General features: G+C 40.8%; 2 protein-coding genes across 3 annotated transcripts in view; one reads left to right on the top strand and one right to left on the bottom strand.

Annotated features, from left to right (window-relative positions):
- Positions 1-16,763, top strand: part of LIPT2 (lipoyl(octanoyl) transferase 2) — a 350,867-nt gene that overhangs the window by 306,229 nt on the left and 27,875 nt on the right. The gene's annotated exons all lie outside the window — the stretch shown is intronic.
- The window catches only part of POLD3 (DNA polymerase delta 3, accessory subunit), a 37,101-nt gene that overhangs the window by 17,189 nt on the left and 3,149 nt on the right, over positions 1-16,763 (bottom strand). For both annotated transcript variants that reach the window (XM_042458849.1, XM_042458848.1), the window contains exons 2-7: positions 16,445-16,500; positions 12,974-13,076; positions 10,978-11,017; positions 5,287-5,419; positions 3,327-3,597; positions 2,027-2,108 (exon numbers count right to left, since the gene is read on the bottom strand). In XM_042458849.1, the coding sequence (XP_042314783.1) occupies positions 2,027-2,108; positions 3,327-3,597; positions 5,287-5,419; positions 10,978-11,017; positions 12,974-13,075 (628 nt within the window). In that variant the 5' untranslated portion in view covers position 13,076; positions 16,445-16,500. The remainder of the gene's footprint in view (positions 1-2,026; positions 2,109-3,326; positions 3,598-5,286; positions 5,420-10,977; positions 11,018-12,973; positions 13,077-16,444; positions 16,501-16,763) is intronic.

Raw genomic sequence — 16,763 nt, 5'->3', positions numbered from 1 at the left:
AAGTAGTCCCTGCCCTCCTTGTTTGTGGTTTTTCCCTCAGCAGTTTCAGTTACTGGTGGTCCATCACAGTCTGCAAAAAATACTAGTGTAGGGTTTGATACTATCTGTGGTTTCAAGCATCTACTGGGGAGGGGTCTCTCTGAATTCATCCCCTGTGGATAAGAGTGGAGTACTATATATGAAGCAGGGAATGAATTCAGAGAGACCCCTCCCCAGTAGATGCTTGAAACCACAGATAGTCATACTAAGGATCAACAACTTTCCATGCTATTACACCAATTAAATGAGCCCCCTCCCCAACTGTTCATGAGTTGCACAGAAAATTAGTACAAAGGGAGTTTGTTTCTAACTTCAAGACTTGGTAGTTTATAGGCCAACACTGAAAAGGCCAAGGTCCAAGGATAACCAAGGAGGAACACAAAATGATTTCCAGGGCATGGCTTTAACATCTTGGAGCTTTAAACTTAGGGGTTTGACAGACGGGCAGCTAAATGCCACCCCTGTATGCTCCGGGTCGGTGCTGCAGCAGCCACACGCTGTGGCACTGACCAGCTCCCTAAAACAGTGGTTCTCAACCTTCCTAATGCCGCAACCCTTTAATACAGTTCCTCATCTTGTGGTGATCCCCAACCATAAAGTTATTTTTGTTGCTACTTCGTAACTGTCATTTTGTTACTGTTTTCCGATGGTCTTAGGCGACCCCTGTGAAAGGGTTGTTCAACCTCCAAAGGGGTCGTGACCTACAGGTTGAGAACCGCTGCCCTAAAAGAAGCTGCTCTGAGCAGCTTCCTAAAAGGGGTGCCATGATGATGCCCCTTCTGCATAGTGCGGTTTGGGCGCTGCGCCAAAGGGACGTCATCATGGCGCGTCCCATGTGTATGCCAGCAGAAGGACTGTGAGCGTATGCATGCTCAGCCCTATTTGAACCCTAATTCAGGCCCAGGCTGTATTGTCCCTTAGTTTTAATTTTGGTCCGCTGCTTAAACTTTAAGTTTTGATTTGTCTACTGGCTACAAGACTTAAGGTCCAAAATTTAGTCTATAAATATGAAAATAAATTCAGTTCTTGCTTGGAGGTGTTTTGTAGACATGCCTGATAAACTATTAACTCATTTGCCTCTTTTGTAATGTTCATTTCTATCTTTTCAGTTATCTGTATTTCAGTTTTACCTGTGGTATTTACATCTGAGGCACTCCAAAATACCACCACCACCACCAATAAAAAAACAAAATGGAGGCGATAGATTATCCACAGCATTGTCTTCAGCCAAATTAACTGAGAGTAAGCTGTTCCAACCACACATTTTTATTTACCAGAATTCTGAATTTTAAAACAACCAAGTAGCCTTTAATTCCTAACCTATTTAGCACAGATTGAGTACCTATGTTATGATCTGACTGCAAGAATTGGCTCCTGCTTCATAAGGGTGGCAGTGGGGGCGACAGAAACAGAGGCATATGGAAAATAACTAGAGAAAAAGCTAAGAAAATCCATATTAACTGCAGCAGGGCAAGATACTCTGATAGCCTTTAGGGCTAAAGGGTGGTGTATAAATGCCATAAATAAATAAAATAAATAAATATACACATGTAGCTCAAAGAACACACAAGGCTCAACTACATGTACAGCTGCAGAAAGTGGCAGAAGAGCCTGAACTACTTCCAACTACACAGGAGAGCTGCATTTTAAAAAAGTGTTACATTGCACTTAAACTTTTATAGGCTTTTAAAAACCCAAAGAATGTCTAGCTCTCTTCCTAGTTTCTTCTTGCAGTCTGTTTACTACGTGTGGGAGCATTAAAATAAATTTATTTTATACTCCCCTCCTCACAATCTGAAACAGTACACCCTGTCCTAGAATTTCATTCTACCAAATGTGTAGATCACACTAACTAGAACAAGATTTACATCAGGACAGACATGCATAGATAAAAATTGCTTCATTTAACTGAGTGTAAACCCATCATTTAACCAGAATTCCCATAACTGGCTGGAACACTTGGAATGGAAAAGAGAGAAAAACTTACAGTCCTTATTCACTGCAGCCTTTCCAAAGAAGTTGTTCAACATGTTTTCTTTAGCAGGTGCCTTGCTGCTTGTTGCAGAAGCCTGGGCATAATTAAGAAAAACTGTTAGGAAAGAGATACTATAAGAAACCAGGCCCCAATCCATCAAAAAGATTTGCTGAAACTCCCACCTATGCAAAAACACTGAAGAAGAGCACCTACATAGCTCCTACTCCTTTCAGTAAGACTTGGGTAGAAATAATTACTAGAAGGTATGCATTTCCCCTCATTTTCAAAGACTAGAAGCACAAAAACATTAAAAGAAATTGTTGTTGTAGAAGTGCGTGATTCAGTGTGACTGGATGCTGCAGAAATCTTCATCATCTCTTCTAGTGCAGGAGTCAACAATGGAAGATCCTGAAGGTGAGAAGCACAAGCCCATACATTTTGGCTACCCTGAGTAGACAAACCACATTGCAACTAATGCTGCTCATCTTCAACCTGAGATCTGGAGGAACTCCAAACACATTGGGAAGTAACCCACTGTTCTACATCTGCCTCCAAAGTCCAGCAAAAGGACAGTTTGAATCCTTTCACCAAGTCTGATGATGGAGGGAGTATCTAGTCATGGTATTACACTGTGTACTGGAACCACTTAAAAGATTTCAGAGAGATTTCTTCCTCTTTCCAAAAGCCTCTGAAACCCAGACTAGGGTTAGAGAAGGGAGCTCTACCCCATATTTCACAGGAAAATAAGTTGCATGTTTGACTCCAAGTCAAAACACTTGCTCTGAGTTTAGTGATGGTGAGATCTGGCAAAATATAAAAAACCAGTTCAAGAGCACAGTTTGCAATAATCTAAATTAAGAGAAAAACACCTTATAAAGACCTTTCGTCTACATTGGCCTGCCAGATTGAAGCAGGGCAGAATCCCCACTGCAGAAATAATCCAGTTTGACACCACTTTAACTGCCATTGCTCAATGCTATGGAATGCTGGGAATTGTAGTTTTGTGAGATAATTAGCCTTCTACATCAGAGAGCTCTGATGCCACAACAAACTACAATTCTCAGAATTCCACAGAACTGAGTCATATCAGTTAAAGTGGTATCAGACTGGATTTTTTCTGCAGTTTGCATGCAGCCAAAGATATCTTGAGTATAAGTATGCAGACTCTCACCTCACTTTACCCAAAGGTGAGTGGTTCTTAAAAAGAGTACTCAAGACAGAAAACATATTTATCTATTCAGATTATTTATACCGTGCTGTTCACCTGCAAAAGTTATCACAGTGACTTACAAATCATCAGTTTGAAACTTACAGTTGGTGTCTCTTTCACCTCCTGTTTCGCTTCCTTCTGTGTATTCTGGAGTTTGTTGGTGGCTGATTTCACTGCAAACATTCCCATAATGCCCTTGGCCTGCGAGGCAGCCTGCTTTGATGAAGTACTTGGGGCATGGCCATTCGCCCCAGGGGCAGCAACTGCATTTGTTCCAAGGGGTGGCTGGGAATTCATTGGTGCTGGGATTTCAACCAGAGCCATTTCAGCTGTGGTCCTTGCAACAGCAGCAGCACAATGAATTCCACTGAACCTGGAGAGCCGAATGAAAAATTTAATTACCAATATAATAGTTGATCATCTGCCTTCATTTTCATCCTTCAGTGCCTAATATGCTTAGCTCTCTCTAACAACTTGGGAATTAAGGCGCACACCTAAGGAAATAATTCCTGTTTTGATCCTTAAATATGTTAAGACACTTCCCCCCAACCTGGTGCCATCCAGATATTCTGGATTATTTATTTTATTTTAAATTATTTTAAGGCCACCTTTAAGTGCAGTGTTTACAATTACTATCTGCTAAGCCAGACTGGCCAATTTGTTGCTGTTAACTGCAGTCAAGTCCGTTTTGAATTATGGGCAACTCTACCAATGAGAGACTTTCAAGTTACCTTGATATCAAAAACCCTGCTCAGGAACAGAGATTTATAATCCAAAAGAACTGGAGGGCAATAAGATGAGGAAGGGTTGTAAGATTAAACTTTGCTAGGAATGAAAGAAACTGCTCCTTAATATATTCTGAATGCAAATCAAAAAAGGTTTTGCATTTCTTTGTATATAAGCAGCTCTTGAGCAGGTTTCAACAGTCACTTGCCCACACATTGAAGCAGATAGGTAGAGATGATTTAATTTAAGAAGCTCTTATCAATGTTCTGTTAGACAGAGACTGAAAGACCGTATCTCCCCATATGAACCTGTCACCAGAGCTTTAAGCCCAGGGTACTTGGAGGACCGCCTCCCCCCATATAATCCGCCCCGCACACTCAGGTCAGCTGGGAAGAATCTGCTGAAGGTCCCAACTGCGCAATATGCAGCGACCTCGCAAAGGGCCTTTTCCATCTCGGCCCCAAAAATGTGGAACAACTTTCCTGACGAGCTCTGTTCCACCACCTCCCTGGATCTTTTCAGAAAGAATCTTAAAACCTTTTTCTTTCACCAAGCTTTCCCCCCATGAGATGTGATATTATGCCCTCTCCCCCTATTGTGAAACGATTTTTGCAATGTTTTTGGATCAATTCAACCAAGCTGGCTGTGTAATAGTTTTTAATATGGTATTTTTTACATTGTTTTTATTGATATGTATGTATTTTTATGTTGAATTTTAATCTGTAAGTCGCTTTGATCATCGCGGATTGGCCTCCTCCCTGCTTTCACCAACAAGCAAAGACATTTTTATTTAAGCAAGCTTTTAATGACAAAGCAGGGAAGGTTCTAATGTAGATGTATGTTTTATCATGTTTTAAATTTTGTATGGTTTTAAATTGCTTTATATTGTTTTAATGTGGGGATTTTAAATTGTTTTTAAAACTTTTAAATAAATGTTTTTAATTTGTTGTTTTGGAAGATGCCTTGGATTCCATCCTGGGGAAAGGCATCATATAAAGTAAATAATAAATAAATAAATAGAATTGAAGTTAGATATGGTAATTCAATTCATACCAAAGGCCATAATGGAAAAGTTCAGTGCCATTAGAAACCTGCAGATTCTGAAGTGAAAGTTAATCAAAGTGTTAATTAAAAATGAGCACATTATATGTTCTCAGTGGGGATGGGGCCAGCTCAAACTTCTTTCTATCAAAGGCAAAACAAACCAACGAAACAAGGCAGTGCCACAGTAAAGACACACTAAGGACACTTTTGGGATGCTGGCAAGGCTAGATGCAACCTAAAACTATGGAGTCCCACAAATTGGTGGCAGACCATTTGCCAAGACAAAACTCACTTGCTGCAGCTCTGCAGGTTAGCTTTGATGATATCATAGTCTGTGCTGTAGAGTGGGCTGCTGTCCTTAAGCATGGCTTTCTGGATGCTATAGACATGTACACTGGCAACCGTGGACAGCTTTGACTTCATGTCTGAAATGAGGAAACAGAAGGCCTCTGAAGCACAAAAGCACTTCTTGAAGGTTATAATTTCACTTTGGGAAATAAAATAAAAACCCCATCACTTTGAGAATAATTTTCATTTAGTGTCAATGGATTTTCTGTTTGCATCCTATGAAAAACCCAGTTCTGCAAATTCCTTAGATTTAATCTTGTACAGCCAGCCCTTCGTATCCACAGATTCAACCATCCACAGCTAGAAAATATTTTAAAAATACAGTGTGGATCTGGGATCCACTACCTTAAATACTCACGCAAGGGCGACTTCCGCTGTTTCCAATGGGGCGTAGCCCAGTGGCACGTGCCTTGCATGCGCTCATGCCCCATTCAACCCTATGGGACTTGGATATGTGTGAGCCTACATTTTCGCATGGGAGGGGGGTCCGGAACGGATCCCCCGTGAAAAGGGAGGGCCAATTGTATATAAATTCCAAAAAGCAAATCCTGATTTGGTCATTTTATATATGTGACACCATATGTGGCCAAATACTACAACACTGTATTTAATAGGACTTGAGCATCCACAGATTTTGGTATCCATGAGGGATCCTAGAACCATACACCAGTGGATACCAAGGGCCCATTGTACTCCCCAGGAAGGGCAGCCCTGTCCCCTTTGCTAGTGTATGCATTTGCATCAGATTAGAGCCATCAAACAATACCCAAAAAGGGTGAATAATAAGTGTCTGTGGAGGGAGATCACGTTAAGTAAGAATATGCTATCAGCTAATCCCCTGCCTATACTTTGCACATATTTTCTGCATCAATCTGCCAGCAGCTACAGGTAATACATTAGATCCTTGGGTGGCTCACCTCTCCTTTAGCCACAGCATTACTGGCACTTGTATTCTGCAAAGCATCTACTTGGATCCTCACTAACTCATGAGCCTATGAATTTTCCAGAAGTGGTCTAAGATAGTGCTTCTCGTGCTAGCTGATGTGGTGGACTGTCCGTTTTTGTTCTAACGTGCCAGGAATCATTACCATATTTGTGCCTGTTGACTACAATTATTTCTTTTTTCCTGGAAAGCCTCCATAGACCAGCAACCAATGGCTTACAGACTAACGTTGGACCACAGGCCACCATTTTGAATAGCACTAGTGTTACAAAACCTGCATTCATACTGGGGTTTAGTGGTAATAGAATAATGGACAAGAACAATCAATATATGCTTGCTTTTCCTGAGATGTTGTGATGGGTGCACCCCTCTCCAAAATCCTTGAAGCCAAATCCATAAACTGCCTCCATTATTTCCTCCTAATTTAAATTGTTATCTAGAAGTCTATTCTTTAAACCTCAGTCTGCTTTCCCCTTGGCAAACATTTTTTGGCCATCAAGACAAACACAATGTAAGACTACCTACTGTGTAGCTGAATTATGGCTATAAAAGCACTTGTAGTCAGAATGCCTATGCTTTGGGATAAAGAAACATGAGACCTGTGATAACAATCTGAGGGCTTGCAGCCCAGGGCTTCTCTGCCAAGGCCTATCAAATCGCAAGAAGCAGAGGATGGTTGAAACAGAAGTCTGATGGAATGCTAGCCTCACCTTTCCACTAGCCTACTCTAATTTCAGATGCTCTTCCCTCTGCGTCACTTTTGAAACCAACTCATTCCATCTTGGCTAGCCAATTTAAAAAAGATGTTGATAAGCTGAAACATGTCTAGAGGGTGACCAAAATGGCAAAGAGTCTGGAATCTGCCTTATGAGGAGAGACTTAGGGAGCTGGGGATGTTTAGCCTGGAGAAGAGAACTTTAAGAGGTGATATGATAGCCCTCTTTAAATATTTTAAGGGGTGTCATATTGAGGATGGAGCAAGCTTGTTTTCTGCTGCTACAGAGAATTGGACACAAAACAATGGATGCAAGCTACAAGAAAAGAGATTCCACCTTAACATTAGGAGGAACTTCCTGACAGTAAGAGCTGTTCAACAGTGAAACACACTCCCTCAGAAAGTGGTGGAGTCTCCTTCTTTGGAGGTCTTTAAACAGAAGCTGGATGGCCACCTCTCAGGGGTGTTTTGATTGTGAGTTCCTGCATGGCAGGGAGCCCTTGTGTTCTCTTCAAACTCTATGATTCTAGTCTTCATAGCCAATGGAATCATGTGAGGTACCAGCAATGGGGCCCCGAATCTTTAGTGTCACTCTGAGCCCTGAAGGCTGTCCGAGTGCTTCAGCCAGCAAATTCAGGAAGGCCTGGATTCTAATCCAGGAGTGGACAACTGTGGTGAGGGCTGGCCTGCAACTTCATGGCAGGCTTTAGTTCTAGGTCACCTTCGTTCTACTCTTTAGGAGCCCTCTTACTCTACCCAATTTTAGCACTGTGATTCTACTTTAACTACCACAACATCATGCTATGGAATACTGGAGTTTGAGGAAGCATTCTCTCTGGCAGAGAAGGTTAATTTATCCGCTCACTAAACAGCAAATCTCAGGATTACATAGGACAGCCATGGCAGTTAAAAGAGGCACTGTAGTGCTATAACTGTATACTATGAAAGGGCCTCTTGAATAGTCAAGCATCATTCACTATGTCAGTGAGGTAAAGTTAACAGAAGCCAATGATGTCTCAGAATGCCTTGGGAGGAAATTGGAGGAGAATTTGCAGAGACCAAACTGGGCCCCTCCCTCAACTACATATCCCAGGATTCCACAGGACGGAGCCATGGCAACTACAGTGGAATCACAGTGCTGTAACTATGTTGTGTGAAAGGGCATCTTGTTTCTGGCCTGATTTTCTACATTTAAAGGTTTTAGGGATCAGAGAGGGGTGTTCTGGTGTATAATGCTACACTATTTGCCAGCATTTTAGGTGATGTTATGGGTAATATTTTGCTTGACAGGGTCTGGCTCCTCTCCCCAAGCACTGAGGCTGCATGCGCCCTGTAATTCCCTCACCTCTGCCCTACCTGTTTATGCAATCTGCACTACACTTGTGCTGTAGAGATGGGAAGGCTCAGAACAATGCCAGGAAATTAGAGATTGTTTCACTGGAAAAAGGGGAGATGGGATTAGGGAATGTTTTCTTTTAGAATGAAGAATAAAATATTTAAGACAAAGGGTTCATATATTCACCATACCTACGTTATTTCTAAAAGCTATGTATGCAGCAAGTAAGCCCTCAGGTTAGATTATGTACAGTAGTACCTCACATCATTGTAATTCCTAGTCTTGGTTTCTTTTTCTCAGTACTTTTTATGGGAATGAATGATTTTTGTCAGTTTGGCATTCTGGAGGACTAGAGGAGACAAAATAACTTTCTTTGTTCTATGAATGTTGATGCTTTCTTCTGTTTTTATTGAGTTTCCCCCTAGATTCCCATGAACTTGTGAAAGCAAAAAGGTTCCTTATAAGTTCAGGACCTTGTAGCTCCATTTGTAAGAATAATTTTTTAAAAAGTAAATTCAATTTGTAATTATTTCCTGAATAAGCTGTACCTTTAATATATCAAACATGGTATTTGATGCCAAACCAAACTGTACATTTTATGTTCATAAAGGAACAAAGGACCGTTCTGCACGGGCCTATAGTACGCACTCCGCGCGTACAAAATGGTGGTGCCCGTTCCACATGGGCACTGCCATCTTGACGTAGCGGATGCATTGCGTCGCACGTCACAAATGATGCTGCGAGTGCACCATTACCGTATCGCGATGTCATAAGAGCGCCGCAACAAGAAGCGCCGTTTTGGGGCTTCTTTTTGCAGCGCGGAGGAGCCGTGCGGTTTGGACGCTGGGGCTCCTCTGCGCTGCAAATGGCGGCGGCAGCAGACTGCCCATTTTGGGTGGTCTGTAACGTGCCAAAGTAACTTTCCAACAGTAGTGTTGATATTTCCGTTTTATCTGAACATTTCTGAGGCCTTTCCCGCTGTTAAAAGCCCTTTCCTGCCATGGCTTCAAAATTTTCAGAAGTCTTACATCTCTAATGTGCTGTGCTTCCGAAGTGTCCCATGTGGTTCCAAAGCACAATACATAAGATAAACGCCTCCTTGCCCTGTTCCCAAGTCTGACGTATGTTGAAATTCTCAAAGGAGGGATGAACTCCTACTTGTAACTGGAAAATGGCATATTCCAAAAACAGGAAGAAGATATGGGGACTAGTGTAAGGATTTTAAGTGCAAGGGAGTACAATGGAAGTGGCTTACAGAGCAACAGAAGTCATTCTTCCAATGGTATAGTGCACCTGGGAAAAAGATGGCAATTCCTCAAGGAAAGAAGAAAGGGCCAAGAATGAACAAGTGCCAGCTGACTCTGAGAATGGAAGAGTCAGGCAAATAGAGGCTTCTCTGCCAGAGAAAGAGGAGCCGTTGATGAAAACAGGATAAAGAAAAAGCTGGCAGGGTCTCCTGATGTGTGAACAGGGACAAGTAAAGTAAATTGAGAGCAAGTGAGAGTAGAGACAGATAGGACAAGTATCCCTTTTTAAATAAATAAAAAGGAGGGAGGGAATAGCCAGAGATGGAGATATCAGGATTAGAAGGAACAACTTGGCAAAGAAAGTCAGGGCTATAGATAAAATAACATATGCTGCTGGAGGATGAGAAAAGATATGAAGGCATAGCCCAAAAGTTCAAAGACCAAAAGAGCCAATGCATCTTTTAAATGGCAATCCTTCCCAGATCTTTTTAAAAAATATTTCTCCAATTTTTTTCATAATTGTTTCCAAACAGCTCTGTGTTTTTTGTTATATTGATCCCTAAATATTTCACCATTTTTAAAATTTGAAATCCAGTCTTTTCTTTCATTTTGTTCTCTTCCTCTTCAAAGGAATGTGTTCCACTGTTGAACAGCTCTTACTGTCAAGAAGTTCTTTCTAATGTTGAGGTGGAATCTCTTTTCCTGTAGCTTGCATCCATTGCTCCAATTTCTAGTCTCTGGAGCAGCAGAAAACAAGTTCACTCCATCCTCAATGTGACACCCCTTCAAATACTTAAACAGGGCAGGCTAAATATACCCAGCTGCCTAAGTCTCTCCTCGTAGGGCTTTATGGTTTCCAGACCTTTCACCATTTTAGTCACCTTCCTTTGGACACACTCCAGCTTCTCAACATCCTTTTTGAATTGTGGTGCTCAGAACTGGACACAGTATTCCAGGTGAGGCCTGACCAAAGCAGAATAGAGTGGCACTATTCCTTCCCTTAATCTAGACACTATACTTCTATTGATGAAGTCTACAATCGCATTGGCCTATTTAGCTGCCACATCACAGTAGCCTTATATTCTGTTCCTTCACATCTACTCCATGCTAAAATAGAACTGAAGCCAGTATTTCAAGTTCAAGACTATCTTATGCTTCTGTATTTCTCACTCCAAAAATATCACACTGCTCTGGAGCTAATCAATAGAAGTGTGCTATCCAAAATCAGCTGGTACAGCATATGAACCTCTTTGTAAATGGATACAGACTTTAAGCCATTCAGAATGACCAAATGCTACCTATGTCAAAACAAATTTGTAAAGTGTGGCAATCATATTAAGACAGTCCAAATCAAAGCAGGTTTCCCCCTGAAGTAGTGTTCTTAATGAACCTACCTTCTAGCTTTTCTTCTTTCACTACTGCAACCTTGTGGCACTGCAAAGAAATGACAACTGATTACCATAGTATTTTATTATAGTTTTAATCAGGGTATCAACATTCTGATCTTAATATAATTCACATGCAATAAAATCTTAAGGATTTCAGTAGAACTCAGTGTCAGCTAAACAATTAAGGCATGCAACCCACCAACCCAGTGGGACTTCAGTGATCCACACAACAGGAAGGGGCACACCATCAGGTGCTGTGAACCGTTTTCATCCCTCCAGACAGCTCAGAAGTCCTCATCCATTATTCTCAGATAATTCTGGGGTGGGACTTTTTTTCTTCCCCACATGGCATGTTATGACACCATCTTCTATTGCCCAGTTCTTAAACCAAATTCAGCTAACACTTTGATGGCAAAGGCATAAAGAATCAGAACAGGAAGCTTCATGCATTCCTTCCCAGCTGCCACAGAAAAACACAATGTATCCCACCAGAATAAGAGCAGAAGGCAGGGACACAAGCCATCTCTACAGCGGTGAACAATGGCCCCTCGGCCAGGAACATCAATGGATGAGAATCATGAGGCCACAGGCCATGTGTAAGCCTTTGCCCCTCCCAGATTCCAGTTGTTAAAAAGAAAAAGAAATAGGTCCAACACTACTCTGGAGGCAGAAAATGGACTCCAAGGGAACCAGTTTGCCTCCTAAATGTTATTAAATGTGCATATGAGCCCGACTAGACTGAGATCATCAGAAGAGGCCCTTCTCTCAATCCCACCACTGTCACAAGCACAGTTAGTAGGGATGCAAGAGAAGGCCTTCTTGGTGGCTGTACCTGAACTCTTGAACTCCCTTCCCAGGGAGGCCCTTGTTGTCCGTGGGCAGGTTAGGCCCCTTTTATTCAGACAGGTTTTTAAAACAGAATGGGCTGGGGGTTCTGTACTATTGTAATTAGGCTGTTTTTAGGCACTTTTATCTTTTTTGAATGACATCTTATTCTTTTTAATGAGTGGTGTGTTTTAATACTGTAATAGTTTAGTTCTATTTCAATGTTCACTTTTTGTATATTTCAATTGTATTGTTCTTTTAAATTGTGAGCTGCTTGGGTTCCAGTTTTTTTTGGGGGGGGAGGGGGATATTATTATTATTACTCTTGGTATTTTTCAGAAACCACAAATCCCCAATGTGCTACTTCATTGACTGGAAATTATTGGGGTCACCTGAAATACTACTTCCAGGGACCACAGGGCATAAAACTGACCACCAGGGCATCAGAGGAGTCGAAACGGTCCCTATACCCGGAGGGCACTAGGTTGGGGAAAGATGCTCTTGAGAGATCAAAATGTTACTGAATTTTGCTTGCAAAATACTTCTTACAGAACAGCACCGCCCTCTACTGGGCAAAGGCCATTAATACAAGAGACTCATTGTTTATTTCTTAGACTTGCTGGATAGAATTATGCCAAAAGAGCCTCTGTAGTCATCTTCTAACAAGACTGATCACTAATCTGTTGTTCTACAAGTGTAGCCTTCATCACACTTCAAACCCATCTCCAGAAAGTATGGAAACAAAGTAGACCACAACCACAAATATTTTTAGTTGCTTTGCTTTTAGCCACAATGCTCAATATTTTAAATTCATACATCAGAGAGGTTACTGACAAGAGAAGCCATTCTTGTTCTTTGTATAACTTGTTGTCCTAGTCGATCATTTGTTTTGACAAGGCATGTGGGAAATATGGCTGCAGCATCTCTCTTGGAGAGGCAATCATCCTTCATATTTCTGCATTTTCCCTTTAGCTGAAATCTCCTCTTGCTTGGTCTTGCCATCAAAGTGACAGATTCCAAACCTGCTCTCTCCAATGAATGCTGTTCAGCAGTAATGCTTGGTGGCCAGCTACTACTGGGTCACATCAGCATCCTGTTATCTGTTTATTTTCCACTCAATGACTTTGACCAGAGGCCATGATCACCTTGCTTGTGGCTGATGAAGCTGAGAACTTACTGTGTGTCCATTCTGAATGAGGTTGCCTGCCACTAAATAGGTCACATGCAACTGGGCTCCCGAATTCTCCTTCCGCTTTCTTTCCACATAGTCATACAGCATCCTGTGTACATAGAAATGCAAAGACCGCCATAAGGAAAGGCATAACTCTCAAAGTCTTTATTCAGTAACTTAAAACTCAGGAAATGTGATATAATTCAGATCACAATAAAGCAGCTGAATTTTTCCTCTGGCCTCATTCTTACTTTTATCACCAGCAAATGAAGTGTAAATCCATCCTTGGACTAGGATGATTTGATGCTACAGATGTGGGCAAATACAACAAAACATGGTACAACCTCAATTTGTTCTTATTTATTTCACTCTGCCCTCTAAAGAATACAGGAAGCAAGATACCAGAATGAAATAATCTAACTGTATGTCAAGAATTGCCCATTCCCCTTGGTTCAGTAAACCAATCTTCTGTATTCAAACAGCAAAACTTTATTTTAGTAACTAGAGAAATTAATAGTATGACTTCTGTAGACAGAACTACCATAATCCACAAATGCAAGAATAAAATAAGCTATGTCCCACCCTTGATTTGTTCATAAGCCAAAAGATACTTGCAGCCCTTCCTGTTAACATACCCTTCTCATACATTTTCACTTTAGGCTCTTTCCAGCTTCCTGTTAGAATGCCCTTGATGGAAATCAGCACCAGTTTCTTCCCTCACATATCTATCTGTTCATTCTCCAGCCAAGCAAGTATCGTCCTCCCAGAGCAAACACTACAACTCCCACCAGTTAACCTACCAAGCCTCTATGATATGTTAAACCCAGTTGACAATATCTTTAATATGTCTATATTTAAATCTAACACTTTTCTAAAATATATGCATACCAATATCAAAGAGAAAAGAAAATCAGTAATCAAAGCAACAACCAACCACTTCTTATGACAAGATATGCCAGAATCCTGACATTAAGCAGTGAACTCTTTGCATGAAGGAGCATTCAATGATCTGAGCTGCCACCAATTCACAGCAAGTTTGTGGCATAGTCCAGAAACAATTTACCTGCTTTCATGCTGACAGTCAGGAACAAAAGTCCATGCTGAATCTTAGTAATACGATAAAAAAAATAAATCAGAGAGTTGGAAGAGATCACAAGGGCCATCCAGTCCAACCCCATTCTGCCATGCAGAAAATGCAAATAGACCAGTATAACTGCATAATACAAGTAAACAACTCAGGAAATCCATTTTTGCTGTGCTATCCAAGTACACACACACACACATGCAAGAGGTGAACTATAAACATTCACATCTTACAAGCTTTTGTCAAATTATACTTAACAATGTTTTTAAATTAAAAAATAACTTTCAAATGTCACATCAATGATTTCAAATTCTGGGAACCTTTACCTAGATCTCTGCACTCTGAAATAAACAACTAGTTTTCAAATACAGTAAAGCTTATTTATCATAGCCTGTTCCCAAAAGTGTGGGAACCAGGTGCTAAGGAAATAAACAAAACAAGCAGCAAAAGCCAAGGTCAGAAATCAATGTTTTTTCCTAGCAGTCTCCCCAAAACCTCAAACACATTGATAGATGGTTTGAACATCATGTGCCTGCCTACCTCTCTAGCTTGGAAATTAGTTATACAGAAAAATATTACTTATAATTAATTCCCCTGGACAACAACTCAGGCAGGACTAAGTTACAGTATGGCCATAATTAACACAAGATAACTTCTTTGGTGTAACTAACAGTTTTTAGTTACTTTCATAGTTACACAGAATAGCCTTAATAATGAGATGTGTTTTGTTGCACACACCAGCAGCTTTGTTGCATTCTTAGATCAATCAATCGATCTATCCATCTATCTATCTCTATAAAGAACAAACTATCTACTCGCTCTTGAATAACAATTAAGTGGGTGCAAGGGTGGAATACTGATTTGAGTGTTGGACTCTGGAGACCAGGGTTCAATTCCCAGCTTGGTCATGAAACCCACTGGGTGACTTTGGTCAAGTCACACACTCTCAACCTCAGGTGAAGGCAATGGCAAACCTCTTCTGAACAAATCTTGCCATGAACACCCCATGATAGGTTCACTTTAGGTCGCCATAAGTTAGAAATGACTTGAAGGTTCACAACACACACAACACAAGGAGTTACTCTTTTAAAAGTGCAACAAGTGTGTGGCCTTATAACTTTATAACATTACTTCCACACTCTAAGCCTTCTCCACATTAGAATGGCAAGCCTGTTTAACCGTATGAAATTCAGGCTTATCAAACATGAAGAACACTGAGCTTACCACTTCACCTAGGCATAGTAACTATCTAAACAGAAAAAAATTAGTATTGGAATTATGGTTATTATCAAAACCCTCCTTTTTCCCCAGACCTGGAACAACAGGTGACTTTAATCAGATAAAAGAAAAATACATAATACTATCTAAAGAATCTAAAAATAATTTAAATGCATCCATTAAAAATGCACAACTCACCATTATAAAAGTGTTATCTTTATAAAACACCTAGTCCCCAAAAGCCTGCCAAATTAAACGACCTTGTACAAATAATTCTTAATTTAAGAGGTATTACAGGCATGAAGCTTAAAGCTGAATATGGAAGCAAAGAATAACACACTTGTGCATTCAACACTTTTGAAAAACATAAACAGTATGAAAAAGACCACAAAGTCTTTTCTTCTCATTTTATGAAACCTGAACTGAGAAGATGCTTGCTGGAAGCTTTTCTTTCCTGTTCAGTGTAAAGCTGCTATTTCAGACACTGCTTTCCCTGCTTTCCAATGGCTACTCAAGACCATACTTTTCCTCAATCTTTAAGCACTTACTAGTAAATGGAAACATTTGTACACTGTACAACACTGCACTTTTGCAGCTTTTGATGTTCAGCTACCACTCGTATGCAAATTTGGCACACAGAAGATCCAGACCTAAGGTGGGAGGTTTAGGTCAGAGCCAAATCTGCTGGTTTAAACATTACAAAGTCAAGATTACCAAGTCTAACTGGATTTTGGAGAGGCAAGAAAGGAAAAGTAGCATAGGAACATCTCAAAGAGTCTTTTAAAGGAGCAACACTTCATTTGTCAAAGGAAGGGAGATTCCTGAAATTCTTGACAAAACCATTATTAAGAGAGTAAGACTACAACTACAGAGATTCCTGAAGCTGCTGTGGTGGGTCATGATTCTCAGGGGTGGGAAGTATGCAACCCTCCAGATGTTGTCAGCCTGTATGTTGTATCATTCCTCACTACCGGCTGTGGATGATGGGACTAGATGCCCATTAACCTCAAGAGGGCTACATGATTCCCACCCCTGCTCTAGTTAATCACTCTTTTAATCCCACTGGCAGTGATCAGGTACTCTGAGGGTCTATTCCTTTACCATCCTCTGAGAACCAAATCTGATCCAGTGTCTTTGGTTGTTGAGTACAGGATGAAAGATATATCAATACTTACTGCTTTGCTTGGTTGACATGAACTCCTAGGGTATAGCTGAGCCATTTGTAGGTCACCTGTAACGAAAAACATCCCAGTCTTAGCATTCAACAAATAAAAACAGTATCCTCCATAGACCTGTCAACACCATCATACAGATCATATCCATTTTCATACTATCCTCATGGTACTGGCATGTCTCTTAATCTACTGTTGTGACCCCAATTCTCTGACATGGTCCCAATTTTTTCCATTATTCATGCACCTCCTTTCAAACGAACATCTACTTAATTCCACTCAAAAGCCTGCAGGACACACTCTCTGCTTACACCTGGAAGAA

Source organism: Sceloporus undulatus, chromosome 3 (genome assembly GCF_019175285.1).
Source record: "Sceloporus undulatus isolate JIND9_A2432 ecotype Alabama chromosome 3, SceUnd_v1.1, whole genome shotgun sequence".
Lineage (NCBI taxonomy): Eukaryota > Metazoa > Chordata > Lepidosauria > Squamata > Phrynosomatidae > Sceloporus > Sceloporus undulatus.
Note: the sequence above shows the minus strand (reverse complement) of the source record. Positions and strands in the feature narration are given on the sequence as shown.